The sequence below is a fragment of the Melospiza georgiana genome, chromosome 5, assembly GCF_028018845.1.
Source record: "Melospiza georgiana isolate bMelGeo1 chromosome 5, bMelGeo1.pri, whole genome shotgun sequence".
Classification (NCBI taxonomy): Eukaryota; Metazoa; Chordata; class Aves; order Passeriformes; family Passerellidae; genus Melospiza; species Melospiza georgiana.
In genome coordinates this window covers 54,436,538-54,456,237 of record NC_080434.1, presented here as the reverse complement: position 1 = coordinate 54,456,237, position 19,700 = coordinate 54,436,538, and the positions used below count along the sequence as shown (strand labels likewise).

Below are 19,700 nucleotides of genomic sequence, written 5' to 3'. Positions count from 1 at the left end.
TCTCTCCAGAGCCCCTTTCACAGAGAAGGAGACCTAGCAGCCCTGTAATCTTGTCCCTACTCCTTTTCCAGTGTGGTAACTGCAGAGGAAATGGATGAACTGAGCAGCAGCACCTCCTCGCCTGCTAAAAGCGCGGTCACAACACGGCAGAGCTGCCAGGGTGGGGGCAGGATTTCATCCTGCACAAACAGTTTGCTTTTTGCAGCCCCACTGTGGGCACAGGTACACTTGCAGACCCATTGGGCACACACACAAGTGTCCAGCTGAGAAAAAATAATAAAAATAACACTGCATCCCAGGTGCTGTGACCACAGGCAGTGCTGCACTGGCTGCTCAGCAGCAGAACCTAAAAGAATGTCAGAGCCCCGACTGCCCCACTGCCTGCAGCTCTGCTATGGGGACAGGCCAGCCCCCAAACCTGACCCTAGGATCTGCTGTGCCTCTAACGGGGCTGCTGCTGTCCAGGGGCTGTGCCTGAAAATTCCACCTTAAATTGGGCTGTGCTTGAGGGAGAATGACACAGGCAGTATGGTGTCATTTTTCTTTACCAGCGTTAATAGCTCCCAGCTGTAACAACTGAAAAAGTAAAAACAAATAAACCCTTTTTATTTCCACTCAAGATTATTCGAGTAATTTTTATTGAAAATATAAGATCTACAAAGCCATGGATACCCAGCGTGGAAGAACTCATTAAGTTAGCACATTCATCTTTAAAAGGAAAATTTCAGGTTGACCTAAGGTACAATAATGTTCAATTTAAAGTCTCGTTTTTCCTTCTGTAAGTTTCAAATCTCTTTTCATTAGGAGGTTCTGTGCAAGAGCTGCTTGTCATGAAAGGAAACACTTTACAATCCATGAATGTGTTCATTATATAATAAATGAACAGCAACAATATACTAGCCTCTTTTTTTTTTTTCCTGTTAACAGTCGTGTGTTAAAGTAAACTCTTTATTTTTTTTTTTTCCATGATTTGGAAATTAGTTACATATGCACCAAAGGAGCTAGTAATTTCTGCTGCTTGTCAGCTACACACAATGAGTATATTGCTGTGTGCTTTCCCCAACAATGAGGATTTTAGTAATATGCAAGGTGTATAGAATGTAATACCAAAACCTGCATCACAGAAAAGGTTAATTGTTTTCTTATTCAGCTGCCAGAGTTGATAACCTTAGGCCCCTCCCCAGAGCCAAAGTAGGGGTGGCCATCCATTAGGTTATGTAAATTAAATGTATACGTTTCCTTGTTGGCAAGTTCCAAGCAGTAAGCGAGAGTGCAAACAAGGATCTGTAAGCTGCCACAAAATGTATTCATATTTCTACTCCGTGTTGTAAGAGCCAAAGGAAGGACACGTATGTCAGATGTTGAAAGAACAACTGAACCTTTGCTTTTGATCATTATGGTCAGTCTGTCATGAGGTCTTGTATCTGAATGCTAAAAATGGCACCACACTTGGACATCCCATAGCCTTACACAGTACGTTTGTGTTTCCCAAGCCACTGAGCGCTGGTCTCACAGAGACCCTGACTTTATAAGCTAACAAAAAATAGATTTGGGTGCTGAAGAATCCAAGGGAGGGCTCATACAAAGACAATTAACCCTCGCACCAAAACCTAATTTCATGATTTTACTTAAAGCCACATTGAATCAGTTGTGAGAGGGTGAAGATATAAATACACCTCTCTGCTTCATCCGTAAGAAGGTGGACAACTGACCATTTGAACAGAGGGTCTTGAAACAAAGCTTAGTTGTCCTTTAAACAATGAGAAGGAGAGGCATACATAAATGGTCACCAAGGCACAATATGACAAAGGTGAAGAGTCCCTGAGACTCTGGTCTGGGTCTGTACCATTCCCCTCCTTATACAAGTAAATGAGAACATTTAGGAAAATATAATACAAAATCTCTTACAGGAAATATAGACTACACTTGCTAAAATCACTTCCCTAAAAGTGTTTATAGCTTTTTTCTTTTTTTTTTTTTTTCATTTTTTTTCTTTTTTTTTCTTCTTTTTTTTTATTTTTTTAAAAGACCTTCTTTAAACAGATAATGCAAAGACTGGTCCATTTTTTTCTTACCCGGCAAGCCAAGCTCTAATGACTTCACTAAGCAGAAGTTGTATTAAAATACATCTTCATAGTATTGCTACAATTTGGGTAAATATGTTCTGAACAGCTTGATGAGTACTAAATAAACTTTGCTGTTTTACAGCATACATTTTAATTTTTTTGCACTTTTTTAAGAATAGAAAATGCAATTATAGTGTGCAAAAGAAAAAAAATTAATTATCTTCTAGCTGAATACTGTAATTTTAAGCCATGCCTTCCATAAGAATGTATTGACATGTGTAAATAGAAGAGAAGAAAAAAAAATACAAGCAAACAGAGATTTCATTTCCTTGCAAGGAAAGATTAACTATCACAAACTGGATCACTTGAGTTCTGTATTCTTCAGAGAAAGAAATGAAAACAACAACCCATAAAACCACTGAAATGCTTCAAATGTCATCCACTCCACGGTAACAGGTTAAAACTGCCATGTTGCTTTCTACTGCTCCCGTTAACATGGATAGAATGATTTGCTGCTGGTTGGATATTGAATACAAAAAGCAAAAGAAAGTTGAGATCATCCCACATGAAGTCATTATTAGAGCTGGCTTTTCCCCCATTTTGAAGTACAGTAGTGACTTGTAAATACGACCTTTTCTAAAGATCATTTGAGATTTGAACATTTATCTGCCTGCTTCACCCAAACAACAACTGCTGAAAGAATTTACTCTATGGAGCCCACTATACAGCATTCAAAATGTTTTGGGTTTGGGGTTTTTTCATGAAAAAATACCACAAGAAGTAGTTTTAGGTTTTTGTATCTCTGAATCACTAACACATTGTAGATTTCATTTATTCTTCCATGTTTGAAAATGGTTTCTGCAGAATCAAAATAAACTGTCAAACTCCCTTACGCCATGCTTCCAACAGTTTGAATTTAATACTTCTTGAATGGAACGACATAATTTATTTCCTTTAATTTGCAGGATGGCTACATCAAGCTAGCTTTAAGTCACAACTGTACCTAACCACAGTTCTCTGCAGCAAACCCATGATTTACAATATCTAATATTGTGGTTACAGTGCAGGGAACCGTGGGTAAGAAACCTCCATGTCAGAGTATTGTGGTTGGGGTTTCCCGGAAGAGTGGCAGTTGACACCTCTGGAATATTCATATATAAGTGCTTCAGTCAGATGGTCCTGAGTTGAGCAGGTAACTCAGGCACTATGAGAGCCTGGCATTCAGTCTGCGGGAATGTGTGTAACCTCCGTCACTCGAACCGCTCTGCAAACTGTAGTGGTCTTCAGCATCACTGGCACTTCCAATACTGTCCATTTCACCTGGAGTAAACTCCATTCCTTCAATGTCTACTTCTAAAGAAAACATAAGAAGGCACATTTTCAGAAAGTTGTAGCGACTAGTCATGGGCCAGTGTCAATCAACACCTGAATCACACTTCAGTTGCAATAATTATAAAAAAAATAAGAACTGGCACAGTAATTCCTGAGGAAAGGATCATCTTGTCCACCTGAGAATTAAAATTCCTTCTGTCCTCAGCGACATAAATATACTCCATGACATCAACACCTGTGGCATTCACATTCTCTGAACAGATAGACATAATTCTCTCTCTCAGGTTTTTTTCTGGAGATGCGCAGAGGGAAAACAATTTTTATCTCTGCTTGCTGCTCCTAGTGTTTTCCAGATACAGAGTGTGTTAAGAAGATTGTTTACCTAAAGAAATTTAGCAATTAGATTCTGGTAGAAATTGTTTATGCCAATTAGCCTATCAGGTCCAAGCTGTGTGGACTGTCAGTCTGCAGACAGACACGAGTTTTTCAATTAGTAGTAAGTATAGTATAGTATAGTATAGTATAGTATAGTATAGTATAGTATAGTATAGTATAGCATAGCATAGCATAGTATCTCTCTTTAATATAATTGTAATGTAATATAGTATAGTTTTAATAAAGCAATTGTTCAACCTCCTAAATCAATAGAATCGGATACCAATCATTCCCGTGATGGGGGCACCCTGCAACTTTGATAAATACCAAATGTTTTCCCAGAAGTGTTCCAACCTGCAGATTGACACTGATTTAGAAAAAAGCCAGCCCTCAGAGTCTGTCCTACTGCAGAACTGTCCATGGTAATTCCAGCCATGCAGGTGTTGGCTGCCTATGGTGTGGCCACCTGTCCCCAGGTAACTGCCCCAAGACCATCCACTCAATCCCCCTGGGCCCTGAAACAGCCAGCCTGAGCCACTGTTCTGCCAGAAAAACTTCCAAATGGGAAAATAAGAAATGGCAACAGCCAGCTTGACAAGCTGTCTTAAATGAGAAACAAATGCACAGAACCCTTGGTGATCGTTGCACAGAAAATGTTTTAAAAATTCACAATAAATGATGTGAAAATAATTTATTCACACAAATGAATTAGGCTAAATAAGAATTTTTTTTCCATGAGAAAATATTATGCCAGCTTTACCAATAATTACAGTAAAAATTCAAAACATTAAATGGTAACTATTAAAAAAACTGCCAAAAATACATGCAGGAAAAATAGCTTTAAAAATACACACAATATTAACAGCTTCAAAACTGATTAGGAAAAAAAATAATTTCAAAGAATGTGAAAAAGATGCCTTAATTTTTTACTCTTCAAATCACATGATGTTATAATTTTGTCTGGGTTTTGCTGAAAGCTTGATTTTGGTTCCAAATGACATTTCCTTGTTTCCCTACTTCCCTTTTCCCCCGTGCTGCTGCAGGCCCTGTGGGAAGGGCTGGCTGAGTTACCTTGTTCAGAGTCAGTGGATATTGTTGATCCCATGCTGTCAGTGCGGATTCGCTCCATGCCCTGCACGGAGAGCTGCTCCAGCCTGCGCTTGAGGTAGCGGTGCTCCCGCTGTAATTGTTCTTTAATATTCAGAGCTTTTCGGTCCTGTTCTTCCAATTTCTTAAAGGGAGAGAAACACAGTGAGCTGGCAGTCTGTACCCATGCCAAAGCATAAGTAACTTAAGGTCTTCTCATAAATAGTAATTTCAAAGCAATTTAAGTATTTTAATTAATTAATATAAAGTTAAATCTAAAATTTCGATTTTTTTGTTAGCATTCTGTAGAGGTCAGTACAATTTTAGCAGACTGAATTTGTTTCACGGTAAGATATATGGTTACAGGGGAAAAATAATTATAATTTAAAAAAAAAACCCTCAGAGACTCTCTTGCCACTAGCTGACATTCCCTGGCTAAGACCAAATTATTGTTGCCTTGGTTGTGGGGAATATTTAAATCATTTTATCAGCGAAACCAGCATGATCTTTGATAACTCGAGCACAGCTCAGGTTTCAGTGAGAACATAATGCATCTTTAGATGAGTCTCTTACTCCACCTATCACCATAAAGAAACCATCGTGAGCCTCTGAATGTTCTCCCTCCTACCGTAGGCCATGGAAAATTTTAGCATTTAAAATGCTTCATTAACAATAAGCAGCATTAATTATATATAGAAGGAGGAATTTACTAACAACTCTCTTTATTCTTGCTCTTTTTTTTCCTTGAACTTCTCCAGAGCAAGTATGATAATTCTGTGATATCTACAAAGTCAGTGGTATTAATTCAGAATTTCTCGGCAAACAGCCTGTGAAAGGATCCTTCACATATCTACCTAAAATCTCCCCTCTGACAGAATAAAAGCAGGTATTAATTTTGCAAATAAAAAGAATGCTTCACACCCGATAAAATGTGCTGCACTGTTGGTCCAAATACAGTAACAGGAATAAAGTACCTTTTTGTACTTGAACTGAGCCCTTCTCCAAATCACTGCTAGCCATTTAAAAAAACTGACTGCATAATTTGGGAAAAAATTGTAAGAGTATGATGGGATTAAAAGCATGAAGGATACACAAATCAAAACACCTTTTATTATTAAAAAAAATTATCTATCTGATGCAGTAAATTACAGGTTGTAGCAGTAAAAGCACTCATAAGAGTGAGCAGATTTCTCTGTGAGCTGTGTTTACATGATCACTGAGATTTAGGAGATGTGCAGGGACTGAATACAGCTGCTGAAGTCTCCTCCCTGCCGTCTGAATGAACCTAGCCTTGGTTTTGTGAGGAGAGCAGGCTGGGACAGTGCACAGCAAAACACAAGCAAAACCCTTTCAGAGATCTTGCTGTTCCCATGCAAGCCTAAAATAAAAGTGTTTGAAAATAATTGACACCCTTGAATGGGGCAGTTTCCTGGCTCAATGAAATCTACTTTCTTCCACCACATTTTAAGCCCCCTCCCAGGCAATACACTCTGCAGATAATCATCATAGGCGGATACACAATGTTATAATAGGAAAAGGGGTTGGTACATCCATGTACACAACAAACCAAATGTGCCCAATTGATCAGACTTCCTTTTCCTGTATTTTCCTGGCTGCAATCCTAAACTCTAACAACTATTTTAGGAAAGAACTCAGTGATTCATATCCAGGAGACTCAAAAGCATCTAGTCTTTCAGAGCAGATCTCAATATATGGGGTGTGAGTGTGTGTGTGTGGGGGGGTGTGTGTGTGTGTGAAAAGTTGAGAACTAATAACTGTGCTGAAAATGCCAGCTGGGCACGGGCAAGCTCTGGCAGGGCAGGAGAGGGAGCTGACCTGACAAAAGGGGAGCAATTAAATGCCAACCCAGTTTGGGCAGGTTCAGTTAAAATCTTAAAAAGAAAGTTAAACTTCAGTCTGGGTTTTCAGAAGACGAGTACTTGGTGCTGTGCAAGAGAGATCTGGAAAGAATCTGTTCCCAGCTTTTTTTATCAGCAGCTGAAATGGTAACTGCAGGGCTAATCTCGCACACTCGCCACTTGTAAAAACACTTCTTCAATTTGTATGCATAAGCCCATCATAGGGGGGCAGCCCAAGACAAAAACCACATGCAGTGCCTTTCATGCATGTTAGCCTGAATTATAAACAAGAGGCCAAAATCTCAAATGGTAAAAACAGGGGTTGCCCAGCTGGAGTAAATGTGCTTAGAAGTGCTGAAAAAGTAGCTCTGTAAACTTGTTCACAAGAATGGTTTTGCTTAGAATAATCTTTATTTCTTCATATGAATCACATCCACTTCTTTAACAGCAGTGAATCTTAAAGCTGTGCATCAGCAGGATGTTCTCCAAAATATTCCAAGATTACTGGCAGTGTTCAATTTTGCCTGACACTTTTCTTGACCTGTTTCTCTGTAACACTGAAAAAATGCCAGATGAGTAATTACAGTCCTGGACACAGCAGCAGAAACCTGTTCTTTAACTTTTACATTTGAATACCTCTTTGTCTTATTTCTGCATATAACCCTGTTCCCTGAAAACAATGACAGTGAAAATGGGAGTGAAGGTGTCTTTGGAGAGAGAAGGCCTGAGAAATAATTTCCTTTGAATTACTTGTGCAAATGTAGAACCTGGACTGCTGCTGGATCATAGGTGAGATTCAAGGCTGTTTTTTGTTTTAAACTTGTAACAAGGGGAGCAGCAACTAACAGGAGATTTCATTTAATTTTTTGTTTCATTTAAATGAGAACCTGGTCAACAAAATGTTGATGGGGTAAGGCTCACTAATAGATATGATATTTTTGATTCCATTATTTTTTTTATCATTAATGGATCTGGCTTTTTTACATTTTAGTAAATTCAGTACAATGCTACTTTGCTTGGTTCTTAAAAATAAATATATTAATTAAAGAACAGCTTTGATATTTTTTTTAAATTATAGTGTAAAATAAATTAAATTATAGTGTATTAAATACACTAGTTAGCAACTAAGAAATCACAAAACCACTGTTTTATATATCTGAGATGCTAAATTGCAAACCACTAAACTTTGACACTGTGACTGAAATCCCTGCAAGTAATAAAGGCCAATAAATCCAGAAGATGGGACATATGGATATGGATTTTGTGTGAAAATTTGTTTCCTCTCTATGGATACACATTCTGGAAGATTCTCCCTTGAAAAAAATAAAAACATGGATGAATGTTTTTACCTTGATATGCATCTTAGCTCTTTTCAACAGACTTAGAGTGGTGTGTCTGGTGCTGTCCGGCCCGAGAGGCACAAGCTGTTTTAGCTGTTCCAAATATAGCCGGAGTTTAGCCCGCCTGCAATCATCAAAAACCAAGAGTTGTAGTGGAGTTGCACCCGACCAGAATCTCCTCTATGCAAACACCATCTGTTTGCAGGATCTCTGCTCAGAGCTCGAGTCAGCCGTGGCTTCCTTTCCCCTCCCTTTGGCAGAGTTTCAGACTGAAAGGTCACTTGAAATGCAGTAATGCTGCTTGGCACACTCACACAGGAGGCTCATACCTGTGTTTCAGAGCACTTTGCTCAGCCTGCTCAGTCCCATCTTAACCAAACGGGAGTATGCTCAGAGATCTGAGACATCCAGGCAGGGCTGCACACAACCTGTGGCTGGGTAGGGCCAAAAACCTGGGATTTTGCTCCATTGCAGGGAATTCTGCAGGCAATAGACAGAGCTGTGGGCAGCTGCAGACCCTGATCCCCCTCTCCCCATTCCTATCCCTGCCTGCTGCAATAGGACACACTCCAGCTATGCAAGCCAAGGGCATCCCTGCAGCTCCTCACAGCTCAGAGTTGTTTTCAGCCATGGTCTATCAATGCATTTTAACAGGGAAGTCCTGATGCCCCTTCTCCTCCCTTCTACTGACCCACAGTCCCCTCAGAAGGAGACAGTTCTTCTTCTCACTGCACTGTGTTTATTATAAACACACAAGAAGAGAGACTTCCAGCCATATTCCTCAACAACAGGGTCCTGCTTTCTCTGTTACTCCCTTGCAAGTATCACTACTGCTGCTCTCAACAATCTCTCCTGCACTATTGCCATATCTATCAGTAAAAAGAGGATGAACAAAATACTGTTTCTACAAATATTTTCCAAACTAGAAAGCAGCTGGTGATACAACAGTCCAAGGAAGAGTTGCTTGACCTATCCAAAACAAGGCAGTGGCCAAGCAAAGAACTGCATGGGAGTGTGTTTCTGCAGTTACATCCTAAAGAAAATCTCTCCTGGTTTTAATTCACACCCCTTGAACAGGAATCCACACAGTTCTGCAATGAGAAATGGCTGTGGAAGTGCTTCCATGAATAACTGCTATCCTCCTTTCTGCCAGCCTGTTACAGGCTGAGCAAAGCCATGACCTGGAGCTGGCATTGCCTTCACAGCCATGAGAGGAACTGAAGCAGATCCCAAGAGTGAGGTGAATAATCATCTTTTTCAAATTTGCTCGATGCTGCATGAAGGAAACAAACACTGCAGGGAATTCAACACTTCTGGTCAAGAATGAACTTTTTTTGAACAATGAGCTCAGAATCACAGTCCAGCATCAATGTTTGAAATGGACAAACACTCTGGGGCCCAAACACTCTTCAGCAGGGTTTAATATGCACCAAATGACAAATTAAACATTTGTAATTGGAATGATTAGTGCAATGTGAAAACAACCTGAGAATTGACGTTGATAAAATGCAAAGCAAAACAGAATTAACACCGAACAGCAATGACTACATAGTCACACATGTAGTTCTCTCTGCCTATAAATCAGCAGTGTACTAGCTAAGAAACCACAAAGCATTTCCATAAAATTTTAAATTTTTTCTTCAAGCCACTTAGGGAAAAAGGATTTTTGGTAAAAATCTGATTCATCAGAGAAAACTGACGACAGACTTTAGGTCTGGGGTTTGTTTTTAAATACAAGGTTCTAAACTTAAGCATCAAAATGCTTTTATTTAAACAACACCAACAAAGATTAGCTGAAGCATTCACAAAAAGAGCCCAATCAGATCCCCTGAGGCTGCTACTTTAAACTGGAATATCAATCTTTAAAATACTGAAATACTCAGATTAGGGACTACTGATATTTATACCGAAAATCTTAACCAGGCAAATTTTTATTTCTGTGTCTGTAATCTCTAGCAACTACCTGGGGTAGTTGCATTTTAATTACAAAAACTTGTGTCAGGGACTCAATTCAAATAATCTTCTTGTTTTCTAAATGGCCTCTCAACATGAGCCTGTTTCACTTAGCCCAACCTGGATGCAACTGTACTTAGACTGATGCCAAGAAAGTGGGGACTGAAGATGAAGGAGCATATGGGAAGGAAGAGGAGAAGAATGGTACCAAATAGTAAATAGAGAGGTAAACACCTAGAAATAGAATGAGCAATATACTTGGAGCAATTAGAAGTCTGATAAGGAATATACAGAACTGTTGATCTGAGATTTACTTACTATTAATTCTGGAAAACATTAATGAAACCAGACTACATAGTGAACTTATCTGCCTCCTGCTATTTGAGGAAAGTCTGCTTACCACAGGGAGAAGAAAGCAAGGCTTTAGTGCACTTCCTTGCCATCAACTGGGGAGTTCACAGAAATATCACCAAGGTTCAGGGGCATGGCCGTGTGCCTTTGTAAAGCACAAACTCTTGAATGTTACCTGCCAGCCCAGTAGAGCAGGACTTTACAGAAGTGACAGGAAGAACATGGGACTGAATCTAAGAAGAGAATTTTTAAGTGACCAGTGAGAAGAATTAAAGGGGCTGAATATTAACAAAACTGCTTTAAGGCTTTTCCAGTACTACCAGCTGATACTGATAGTAGTAAATGTAATAAACACACTTGCTGAAAGACCTCCTCTAACTTCACCTTTTTTTTCTTAAAAGGACTTTTTCTTTCATCTAATTACTCAACACCTATGAATCCATTACAGATTTGAAAGCATAAGCTTTACATAGACCTTTACCTAAATGCAGACATGTTTATGTGACTAATTTGTATATTATAATCGATGGCATAGATTGTGAATGTACAAAAAGAAAACCAGCCCACCACAACTCCTCTGTTACTGGAGTAAATATCCCCACGTTTTTCATCTTGCACATCTTAGAAAAAACTGTAAGAATGTAAGAAAACATTTCAGGCATGTTACATTAACAGATCACACCAGCAGGAACAAGGGACTCAAACTTCACAGCAGATAAGTTGTCTCGTACAGACTCTGCCAGCACTAATTTCTCTCTTTTTCTGCAGGGACCTGACAGCTTTTGCTTTTCCTCAGCTGCCTGTGACCACAGGAGGAGGGAAAGGCACTCACAGAGGTGATCACAGCCAGAGCTGCTTTGTGTTTTGCAGCTCACGCCTTAAATTCCACCTAAAATAATAACAAAAAAAAAAGAAAGAAAAAAAAAAAAAGCAGCCTGGTGACAGAGCAACAGGGTGACAGTGTCTGTGCATGAAACATGGCTGAAGTTGGGTCATTATGCTCTGTTCCAGCTTCCAACACCAGTGTGGTATCTGCCTGGACAGCAGAGCTGACAGAAAAGGGCAATTTCCTCACTTCAGGTGGATGCACAGAAATATCCCCCACCCCATCACTGATACTGATTTCATCTGGGAAGGCAGGGATCTAAAAAATGCCATCCAAAATCCAAATCAAGCCTGTGGCTCTCTGTTTTGGGTGTAGCCTCACATATGGAGAGGTGCATGGGTGCCCAGTCTGATTTACCACATTGTCCTTTGTGCCAGATGATAAAGGGGTTTCAGGTGTTCAACTCCAGTGTTTCCCCATAAGCAGGTTCACAGCAGGGTCCTCTGAGTCTGCTTTACAGCTCTTCTAGTGCTTGATAAGCCCAGGCTGCTCAGCATTCCAGGGCAGGGGCCATGTCCAGCAGCTGTCTGGTGGTCCCTCACATTCACATAAAGGACAAAGCCACCTGCTGACAGCTGACCCAAAGGCTACCCTTTGGGAACTGCCCTAAACTGGTATTGAATCCACTTAAGCCATGATGGGCAGTAGAGGCAGGGCTTTCAGAGCCCATGACAGAATGAACCCTGGAGCTCCACAGCATGGAGGGACAAAGCAGCAAAAAGGGGTAGTAAGACTTTTCCTACAGAATAAGGACATCCACCAGAAGACCATCACAGGAAGACCACTCACTGACTCTATCCTTGGAGACTCCAGTTTGCTCAAGTGTTTGGCTGTGAAAAGGCAGGTTCACTACTTCTCAAAGAAAGGGCTGCCATACAAAGACATATTAAGATCTTTGACCCTAATCAATTTCATAATTGTGTTAAATGAGTCTATTAAATAATAGTCAATAAGCTTTGCTGCATATCTGAGATCCCAGATGGAAATCTAAGCAGTACACCAAGAAATGGAATACTAAGATGCAGAAAAAAAAAAAGAAACAAAAAAGTCCATTGTTCACCCTGGATAATCTTCATTCCAAGGAAACTGCAACAACTCAAAGAAATTCCTACAACTACTTGACAGACGGTTGCAATGGGAACAAAATACTTCTCTGTAGGGCTAAATAATACAACAAAGGCAATGGCTGTGGATTCAGAGGTTCAGGGTGGACAGTGGGAAACAAATTTTTTATTGGGGCAGTGGTGAACAACCAGAATAGGTTGCCCAGAAAGGCAGTCCTTGGAGATTCTTAAAGATTTACCCAGACAGAGCAATAAACATTCACAGACACATATCCATGTCTATGAACATGTAAATCCAAAATTGCCTGTAACCCTTGAGCATCTGACTCACAAGATTGCTCCTATTCATGTACCAGCAAAACATCCCCAGCTGTGTGGCCTGAACCTGTGCCACTCTGCCTGACAGACTGCTGGTAGTGATCTGATCCACTGCAGCCTTTCCACAGGGGCTCTCCAGGGCTTTGTCAGGTCCAGCACAGCACAGACAAATGGCCTGCAGCCATCAGACAGCAGATAGCTGTTCAAGCATCAGTTGCACAGTTTTTTGACAGCAGCAAAGGTGTGTTTCCTAAACCATTCAAGTATAAATCTACAGGCTTTATTTAGAGGCCAGTGAGCTGCACAAAGCCAGCTGCAAAGGCAAGGTGCATATCCCAAATGAGCTGCTCAGTCCCCAGCATGGCACGCCTCAGCCAAGCCCCAGTGACATTAAATGGCCACAGACACTCATGACCAAGGGTGACATTACTGAGTTCCTGTGAAATGTGTGCCTGTCCATCCTGCCACCCCAGCTGGGCACTCCCTGCAGACAAGCTTCCAACAGCCCTCCATGTGTTTGTGGTGGGTAGCACGGGGTGGGCATTTCCTGGAAGCTGCATCCAAAGATAAACAGTTCCCAGTGCTGGCATTGTGTTCCTGACTGCCAGAGGTCACTTGCTGAAAGTGTCAGATGGACCATGCTCATCTGTTTCTGAACAAGAGCATAAAGCTCACTACAGAGAAGTCAAATTCATGACAAGTGTTCACCTTGCACATCCTCCAGGTCTCACTCCACCGCCCCCACGGAGCACAGGAATGGCTCTTCCATGTACCCACTCTCTGCTGACCCAGAGCTGGCTGTAGAAAGGAGGGAACAATTCTATCAGCAGTCTGTGGGAATCCCAGAACAGTTCTGTCTGGTCCACACCTGCTCCCTGCTACTAGCAGATTGCCCAGTCTGCCAATGGAGCTGTCCTGGCCATAGTGGCATCTTAGACATGCAGCATCTCCAGCTGATGCAGGAAGGATCTGGAAGGTTAGGAAATGGCCAAAAAGCCACTAAATGTCTGTAATTCCACACTGCATGCCCTGATTTTCCCTTCATGCTGGCTGCAGCAGTTGGCAGGGTTAGACATGATGTTGCTTCCACATGCATAGCCCGTCATACCTCTCACCACAGTGCACCACTGAAGCAGGCATGAAACAATACTGACCTCACAAGCAGGCCCTAACTGTGCTTTCTGTAGGGTATCTTAGTGCTAAAAACACTTATGTGACTGAACAAACACTTGTGTGACTGAACATGTGTCTGTGTTTCAGACTTCTCAATTTTACTCCACTAAACTGGCTCTGTGTACAGGAGGTTGACATACTCTCAAAGGGATCAAACTCAAGCAATGCAATCACTACAAGCCACACCAGTGAGAATAAGCAATAGATTCGAAATAGATGTAAAAATTAAAAATCTGTCATTTCTGACATTAACCATTTTGGTCCAAAAACCAGACAGCATCATGCCCTATCACAAAGCAAATTCAGTACAAACTTAATAAAACTAAACCCCAACTTCAAAGACTAGAAACATATTTGAAGTTAATGTAGAAGACACATTATTACAAACTGGACAGAGTTACCTAAGCATTTCAATTTCCTTCTCTAATGTTTCACTTTTTTTTCCACATTCAAACCTATCCTGGTGCTGTGCAATGAAGTTAATACACAAAGGTTTAAATATAGAGCAGTTACTAAATTTTTCATTGTTGCATAAGGACTGTGTAATCTGGCTTAAACATGTGCATAGGGTAAAGTCAGAGAAGAATCTCTGCACCAAAAATTCACTTCTGGAGTCAAATGTTATCCAGACACACTATGAACCAAAACAGTCTGGCCCGAGCCCACAACTTTGGGTCAGAGACACCAGCAGTGAACTAATGGTTGTGTTCCCTCCTTAAAGCAAGGTGAATTTATCTCCCTGCCAGACATGAAATTCAGCATAAAATACAGAAGTGAGCTACCAGCAATTGTAAGGCAGCCATGTTTTTACAGGAAGACTCTTCACAGATTTATTTATGAAATGCAAATACCTGCATACAGGGAACACTCAAGTTTTAGACAGAATCAGCAAAGGGAAGCTCAGGATACTTTGTGACATGCACTGGGTCAGGATGAACACTGACAGCATCATTACTCATAAACATCATTATTTCAAAGTTTTTAAAAAATGCAGAAATGTAGCAGTAAAAACCTCCCTAGTGTGACTTCAGGGTTCACCTGCCACCAAGGTAGAACGAGGGCAAGAAACTCTGCAAGTCCTCTGATACCAGCTTCAATCCCTTCTTACTGGAGCTTGACACAACAAGGCAACATATTTTAAGGGCTGCAGCTCTTTTTATTCTGTGCACAGTCACATCTAAAGTGGAGACAGAATTTTGCTGCAAATTGTTTTAATGGTACTGAAAATTTAATATATTCATATTATTTTGTGTAGCTCTGGATATCATGGCCACATATGCAGTGTTGGTAATCATGTAATTATATACCCAACTCTGCTTAGTGGAAGCTGGTACTTAAACATACTTGCCTCGCTCCTCTTGAAGCTAACACTTTTATTAAAGTGTCAGGAATTACATATTTACATCTCTACAAGACTTTTTGTAAGCTACCAAAGATGACTCTGTACTAATTAAAACACATTTGTTTACAAAGGCATTTAAAGAGATTATTTATAAGCTTCCAGCTTACGAAATCACAGAAATTCAATCAGATAAATGGTTCTAAAGAAACCTATTTATTAATGATTCAGACAGTATTTAGCATATCTCCAGCAAAATATTAAACATAATAGAAGATAACAGCCCTCCACTGCAATAAAAATTCCTGTTTCTTTCATATTTATTTCACTCAGAAACACTTTTAATACTTTATTCTCTACAAAGGATACCTCAAATACTTCTTTTTTTTCTTGAGGATGCTCTAGCTCACACTTGAGCTGCACAATCTATTTCAACTACACAACAAATATGCTCTAGTGAAAAGGAAAGAAAACCTCTTAGTATTAAAGCACTGTACCATAGCAAGGCACCCAGTGTGCAGATTGCTCCGAGATGTGTGAAAAGCTTGCTCACAGCCGAGTGCCTTTGAGCCAAACCCAGAAAATGCAGTCTTGCTCTTACAGCAAACCTCTTGGCTTTTTATTGTCCAAGGACAGATAAACCAAACACCAGGAAGCTGAGGGTCTTTTTCACGGTAAAAACAAATGCCTGAAGTTTGCCCACTGGTGAAGATTCATCCAAGGCATTTTTTGTCTGTGTCTAACATCTTATAGGGCCTCTGCAACTAAATTCTGCAGTAAAGCCCACACTAACAGGGAGGAAGAGCAGTGAGTGCCTAATTGCAGTGATTGTTAATGAATTAAATGCAACAACCCTGAAACCACCTGCCTTATTTACTGTGGTATTAACTGTATTCATCCTCAATATGCATTTCCAGCATGCTGAATACTTGTGTGCATCTGCTCTGCTGAACTGAAAGCAGCCACCTTGGAAGTGTCCAAACAGGGGATAACAACTGCTGCAAGTGCCTCTTAGCATCACAAGCTTTCAGAGAGTCAGTGCTGCTCTGGACTCATCTGCAAGTTTTCACATGAATACTGCTCAGCAATGTCTGGTGCTGTTCCCAATGCTAAGGAAATAGAGAAAACCTCTGCTGCCTGTTAACACAGCCTGTGATTTCCATGTTTTGCACATTTTATCACTCTGAAAAATATTTTGGTTCTTTTACACTATATCTAAATGCACATTTCAGCAGTTACAGTGCATTTTATTTACTTTCCCTTAGTGCCACCTCAGCCCGCTAGCTGAGTCCAGATTCCACACTTGACCTTTACCTTTTCACCTTCCAAAAGATGCCACTTGTTCACATTTTAGAACATATACCTGGAACCAGAACTTACTCCTACATCTTTCAGTACACATAAGTTAATGGAAGCATCTGCAGCGCCACAAATGGATGCATTTTTGGCCAGTTAACAGAAAGCTAGCTGGAATGCAAGCTGGGAACAGGTGACTAGTAGCTGGTCTGTGAGAGGGAAGCTGCTGACTCCTAAAAGAGGGAATATCTGGCAGACCATGCTGCCCATGTTGCCTCCTGTCTCTCCCACCATTACCTGTCGCTCCAGTAGCTCCTTGCTGAATGCAGTGACAATTGCCTGTCCTAAGTTACAAGCACTGGGCTACATCAACATCTCATCTCTCAAAATTCCCACAAGGAGACTTTGATGCACTTAGTGCTCTGGTTCCCACCAGAAGGTGAGCTGCGGTCACCCATGTGCGGCCATAACCCGGGAACATCAGCTAAGAAGGGCAAATGACAGCAGCTCCCAAGGCTTGCTTTGGGCTGGAATGACCCTGCAAAGCAACGTGGACAACACCAGGACCAGAGACCTGACCAGAGCCTCAGCAGCTGGTGGCCTGCCAGAGTGCCCACGTGCTGTCCCTTCAGGAACCTACCCAGCAGCAGAAGCACGCAGATGATGCATGCCCCACAGTCACACCTGACTTTGGCCACCAGAAGAAACAAAAGCCCTGTGGCACAGTTAGTGCCTCTTGCTGCACTGCTCCTCAACCTTCTCCCACTGGAGTTCCTGTGCCTGCAAAGTGAGCAGGAGCTGTCTGAGGCGTGCGAGGTGTGACAGGGATGTGTCACACGACGGTGCACGCTCACCCACGTCCCCGCACCGCCCCCAGGCCCAGCCAGCAGCCAGGAGGGGCTCAGAGGAGCCCTTGGGCAAGGCAAGCACAGGCAGGAGCACCTCAGCAAGGACTCCAGCACAGGGGGAACACCAGCAGCTCTCACTGGTATCTGTTTTACCCACTGGGGAACCAGAGCCTTTGCCCCTGCAGCACTAAGAGCTGCAGGACCATCATCTGACCACTCTCATCTCTTCTCCTTGTTTTTTTCCAGACTCATCCCTGCAGGCAGGTTTTTCCTCACAGCTTTCCCCATGCTTCAGCCATCCCACTGTCTTAAGCTGCTCTTATCTGAAGAGCAGCCATGAAAGGTTTAAATGCCTTTCATTGTTCTTGTGTCTCGGCAATAACTAACAGCAACACACAGAAATCTGAGATGTACTTCATGGGAAATGTCAACAGGAATTTACAAGCTATACAGGGATTCTCAAAAGCATCACAAGCAAAAGTAATGGCAGCTGGATATAATTTGTCTTTCCTGGATGGTATCCATCATAAATTTACATGTATGAGATTCTACATCCTTTGACCATAGGCAATAAATCTCTGACCTTGCAAGAATCTGAGGCAACAGAAATCAAACATTATGCAAACAGCTGAAACCCACTGCACTATGTTTTTGCCCTTGTATGGATTTCTTTTCTTCTGCAAAAAAAGGGGAAAAAAGGAGATTCCAACTTATATTTCAGCATATCAGCCTTTAGGTTGTGCTCATCTATAAAGAACAGTTTTCTGTATTTTAAACCTTCAAAGTCAATGTCAGACAAATAGGAACAATTCTTAGAGCTATAGAAAAGGAATTTCTTTTTCAGGTGTCTTCTATTTTTAGCCCTGTTATCTACTGATTGTCTTTAACATTTACCTCTCTAACACTTTTAAGCAATAGTGAGGGAAGTGTCACCTGGTACCATGAGCTCAGCATCACACAGTACCTACTTAATCCAGGCAGATGAACAACAGTGCCTTGTAGAGAAATACATGAATGATGGAAATACCATCATACGTACTGAAAACAGAGTCCACAAAAAACTAGTCAGCCACGCTTTTAATAAACTTATTTAATACTTCTTTCAGCCAGCCACCCATTTGTTTTGCACATTAAAATGTGCTCATTACAATTTAGTAGTCCTCCTAAATTAGACCTCTCAAACCCATCTGTCTTACTGGCACTCAAGTTTCTTAGATTACACTGCAGGGAGACTCAAGTTTGTCTGCTACCTCAGAATAGTGTCAGACCCAATTAGATAAGGCAAGTGCTGCCACGAGATCATGCCATTACAGGATCAAGCAGTTGTAATTCCCACTTGACGTGACATGGAGGCACACACGTACTCACACGCTGTCCACAGAGCCCCTGCAGTGGGTCAGGACGTGCAGCAGTAAAACTCTGGCCCTCCCTGGCAGTGGAGCACCATAAAGCAAATTTGCACAGCACATCCAAAGCCATGGTGTGAGTCTGCAGACCTGCAACAGGTGTGTTGGCTTTTGCCACCTTTCGCAGTACTCTTGGAAGGAATTTGTCAAGGACCGCAGAGAGTGGGTTAAAGAGAATTACATTAATTTAAACAAGGAAAAGCTGTGTAACAACAACAGGTTTGCACTGGGTTTACACGCAGAGGGGAACAGGATGACAGTGATGATTTTTCACAAATTAACCATTCACCACCAGGTGGCTGGAGAGGATGCAGTCTGCCTCCCCAAGAAGTGGCTCCTGGGAGCTGCATGTCCCTCTCACGTGGGGCTCCAGGACCAAGGTGCAGCTCAGCTCTGTGCACATGAGCTACACATTTATCGACTGACAACACCCCAGAGCAAGTCACTGCTCACAAATCAGCTCATGGCTTGAAACCGGCTTTAATTATCAGACTGTTTCCCCACATCAAAATGCTAAGCAAGAACATCGTGTCTCAGGACAGCTGCCAACAGGAAGGATCTTAAAAAAAAAGTGTGGGGGAGACTACAATGCTTAAATAAGCCTAGAGAAGTTGAGCTGCAGCACAGCACTAAGCCAAGAGAGCACACTACTGGGCCTAGTGAGCTTTTTCTGCCTAATTTTAAACCTATTTTAAACCTAAACCCTATAGACCTAGTTATTTTGTACGTGTGTCAAATGAGGGGAGAAATGTGTTCAAGTTTGTTTTTTTTTTAATACCACTGTATGATGCCAAATTAAAGGAGAGGCAAGTCAAGTTGAATTATTTTAGCTAAATTAAAAACATGCATTGCTGCCACACACTGAGCACAAGGCCTAGGGATAGCAGACAGCCAGAATTAAGCAGCCTTTTCCTGCATCAACTTAAATGAGTGTGAAGCATTAATATTTGCAATACTGGGTACCTGTGTCTGTGATTTTATTGTCTATTGAACCTCAGTATCCAAATA

General features: G+C 41.4%; 1 protein-coding gene across 3 annotated transcripts in view; it reads right to left on the bottom strand.

The window, feature by feature from the left end:
• Nucleotides 1–577: 577 nt before the first annotated feature.
• Nucleotides 578–19,700, bottom strand: part of MXD4 (MAX dimerization protein 4) — a 39,026-nt gene continuing 19,903 nt past the window's right edge. For all 3 annotated transcript variants that reach the window (XM_058024172.1, XM_058024173.1, XM_058024174.1), the window contains exons 4-6: nt 8,068–8,182; nt 4,845–5,004; nt 578–3,419 (exon numbers count right to left, since the gene is read on the bottom strand). In XM_058024172.1, the coding sequence (XP_057880155.1) occupies nt 3,271–3,419; nt 4,845–5,004; nt 8,068–8,182 (424 nt within the window). In that variant the 3' untranslated portion in view covers nt 578–3,270. The remainder of the gene's footprint in view (nt 3,420–4,844; nt 5,005–8,067; nt 8,183–19,700) is intronic.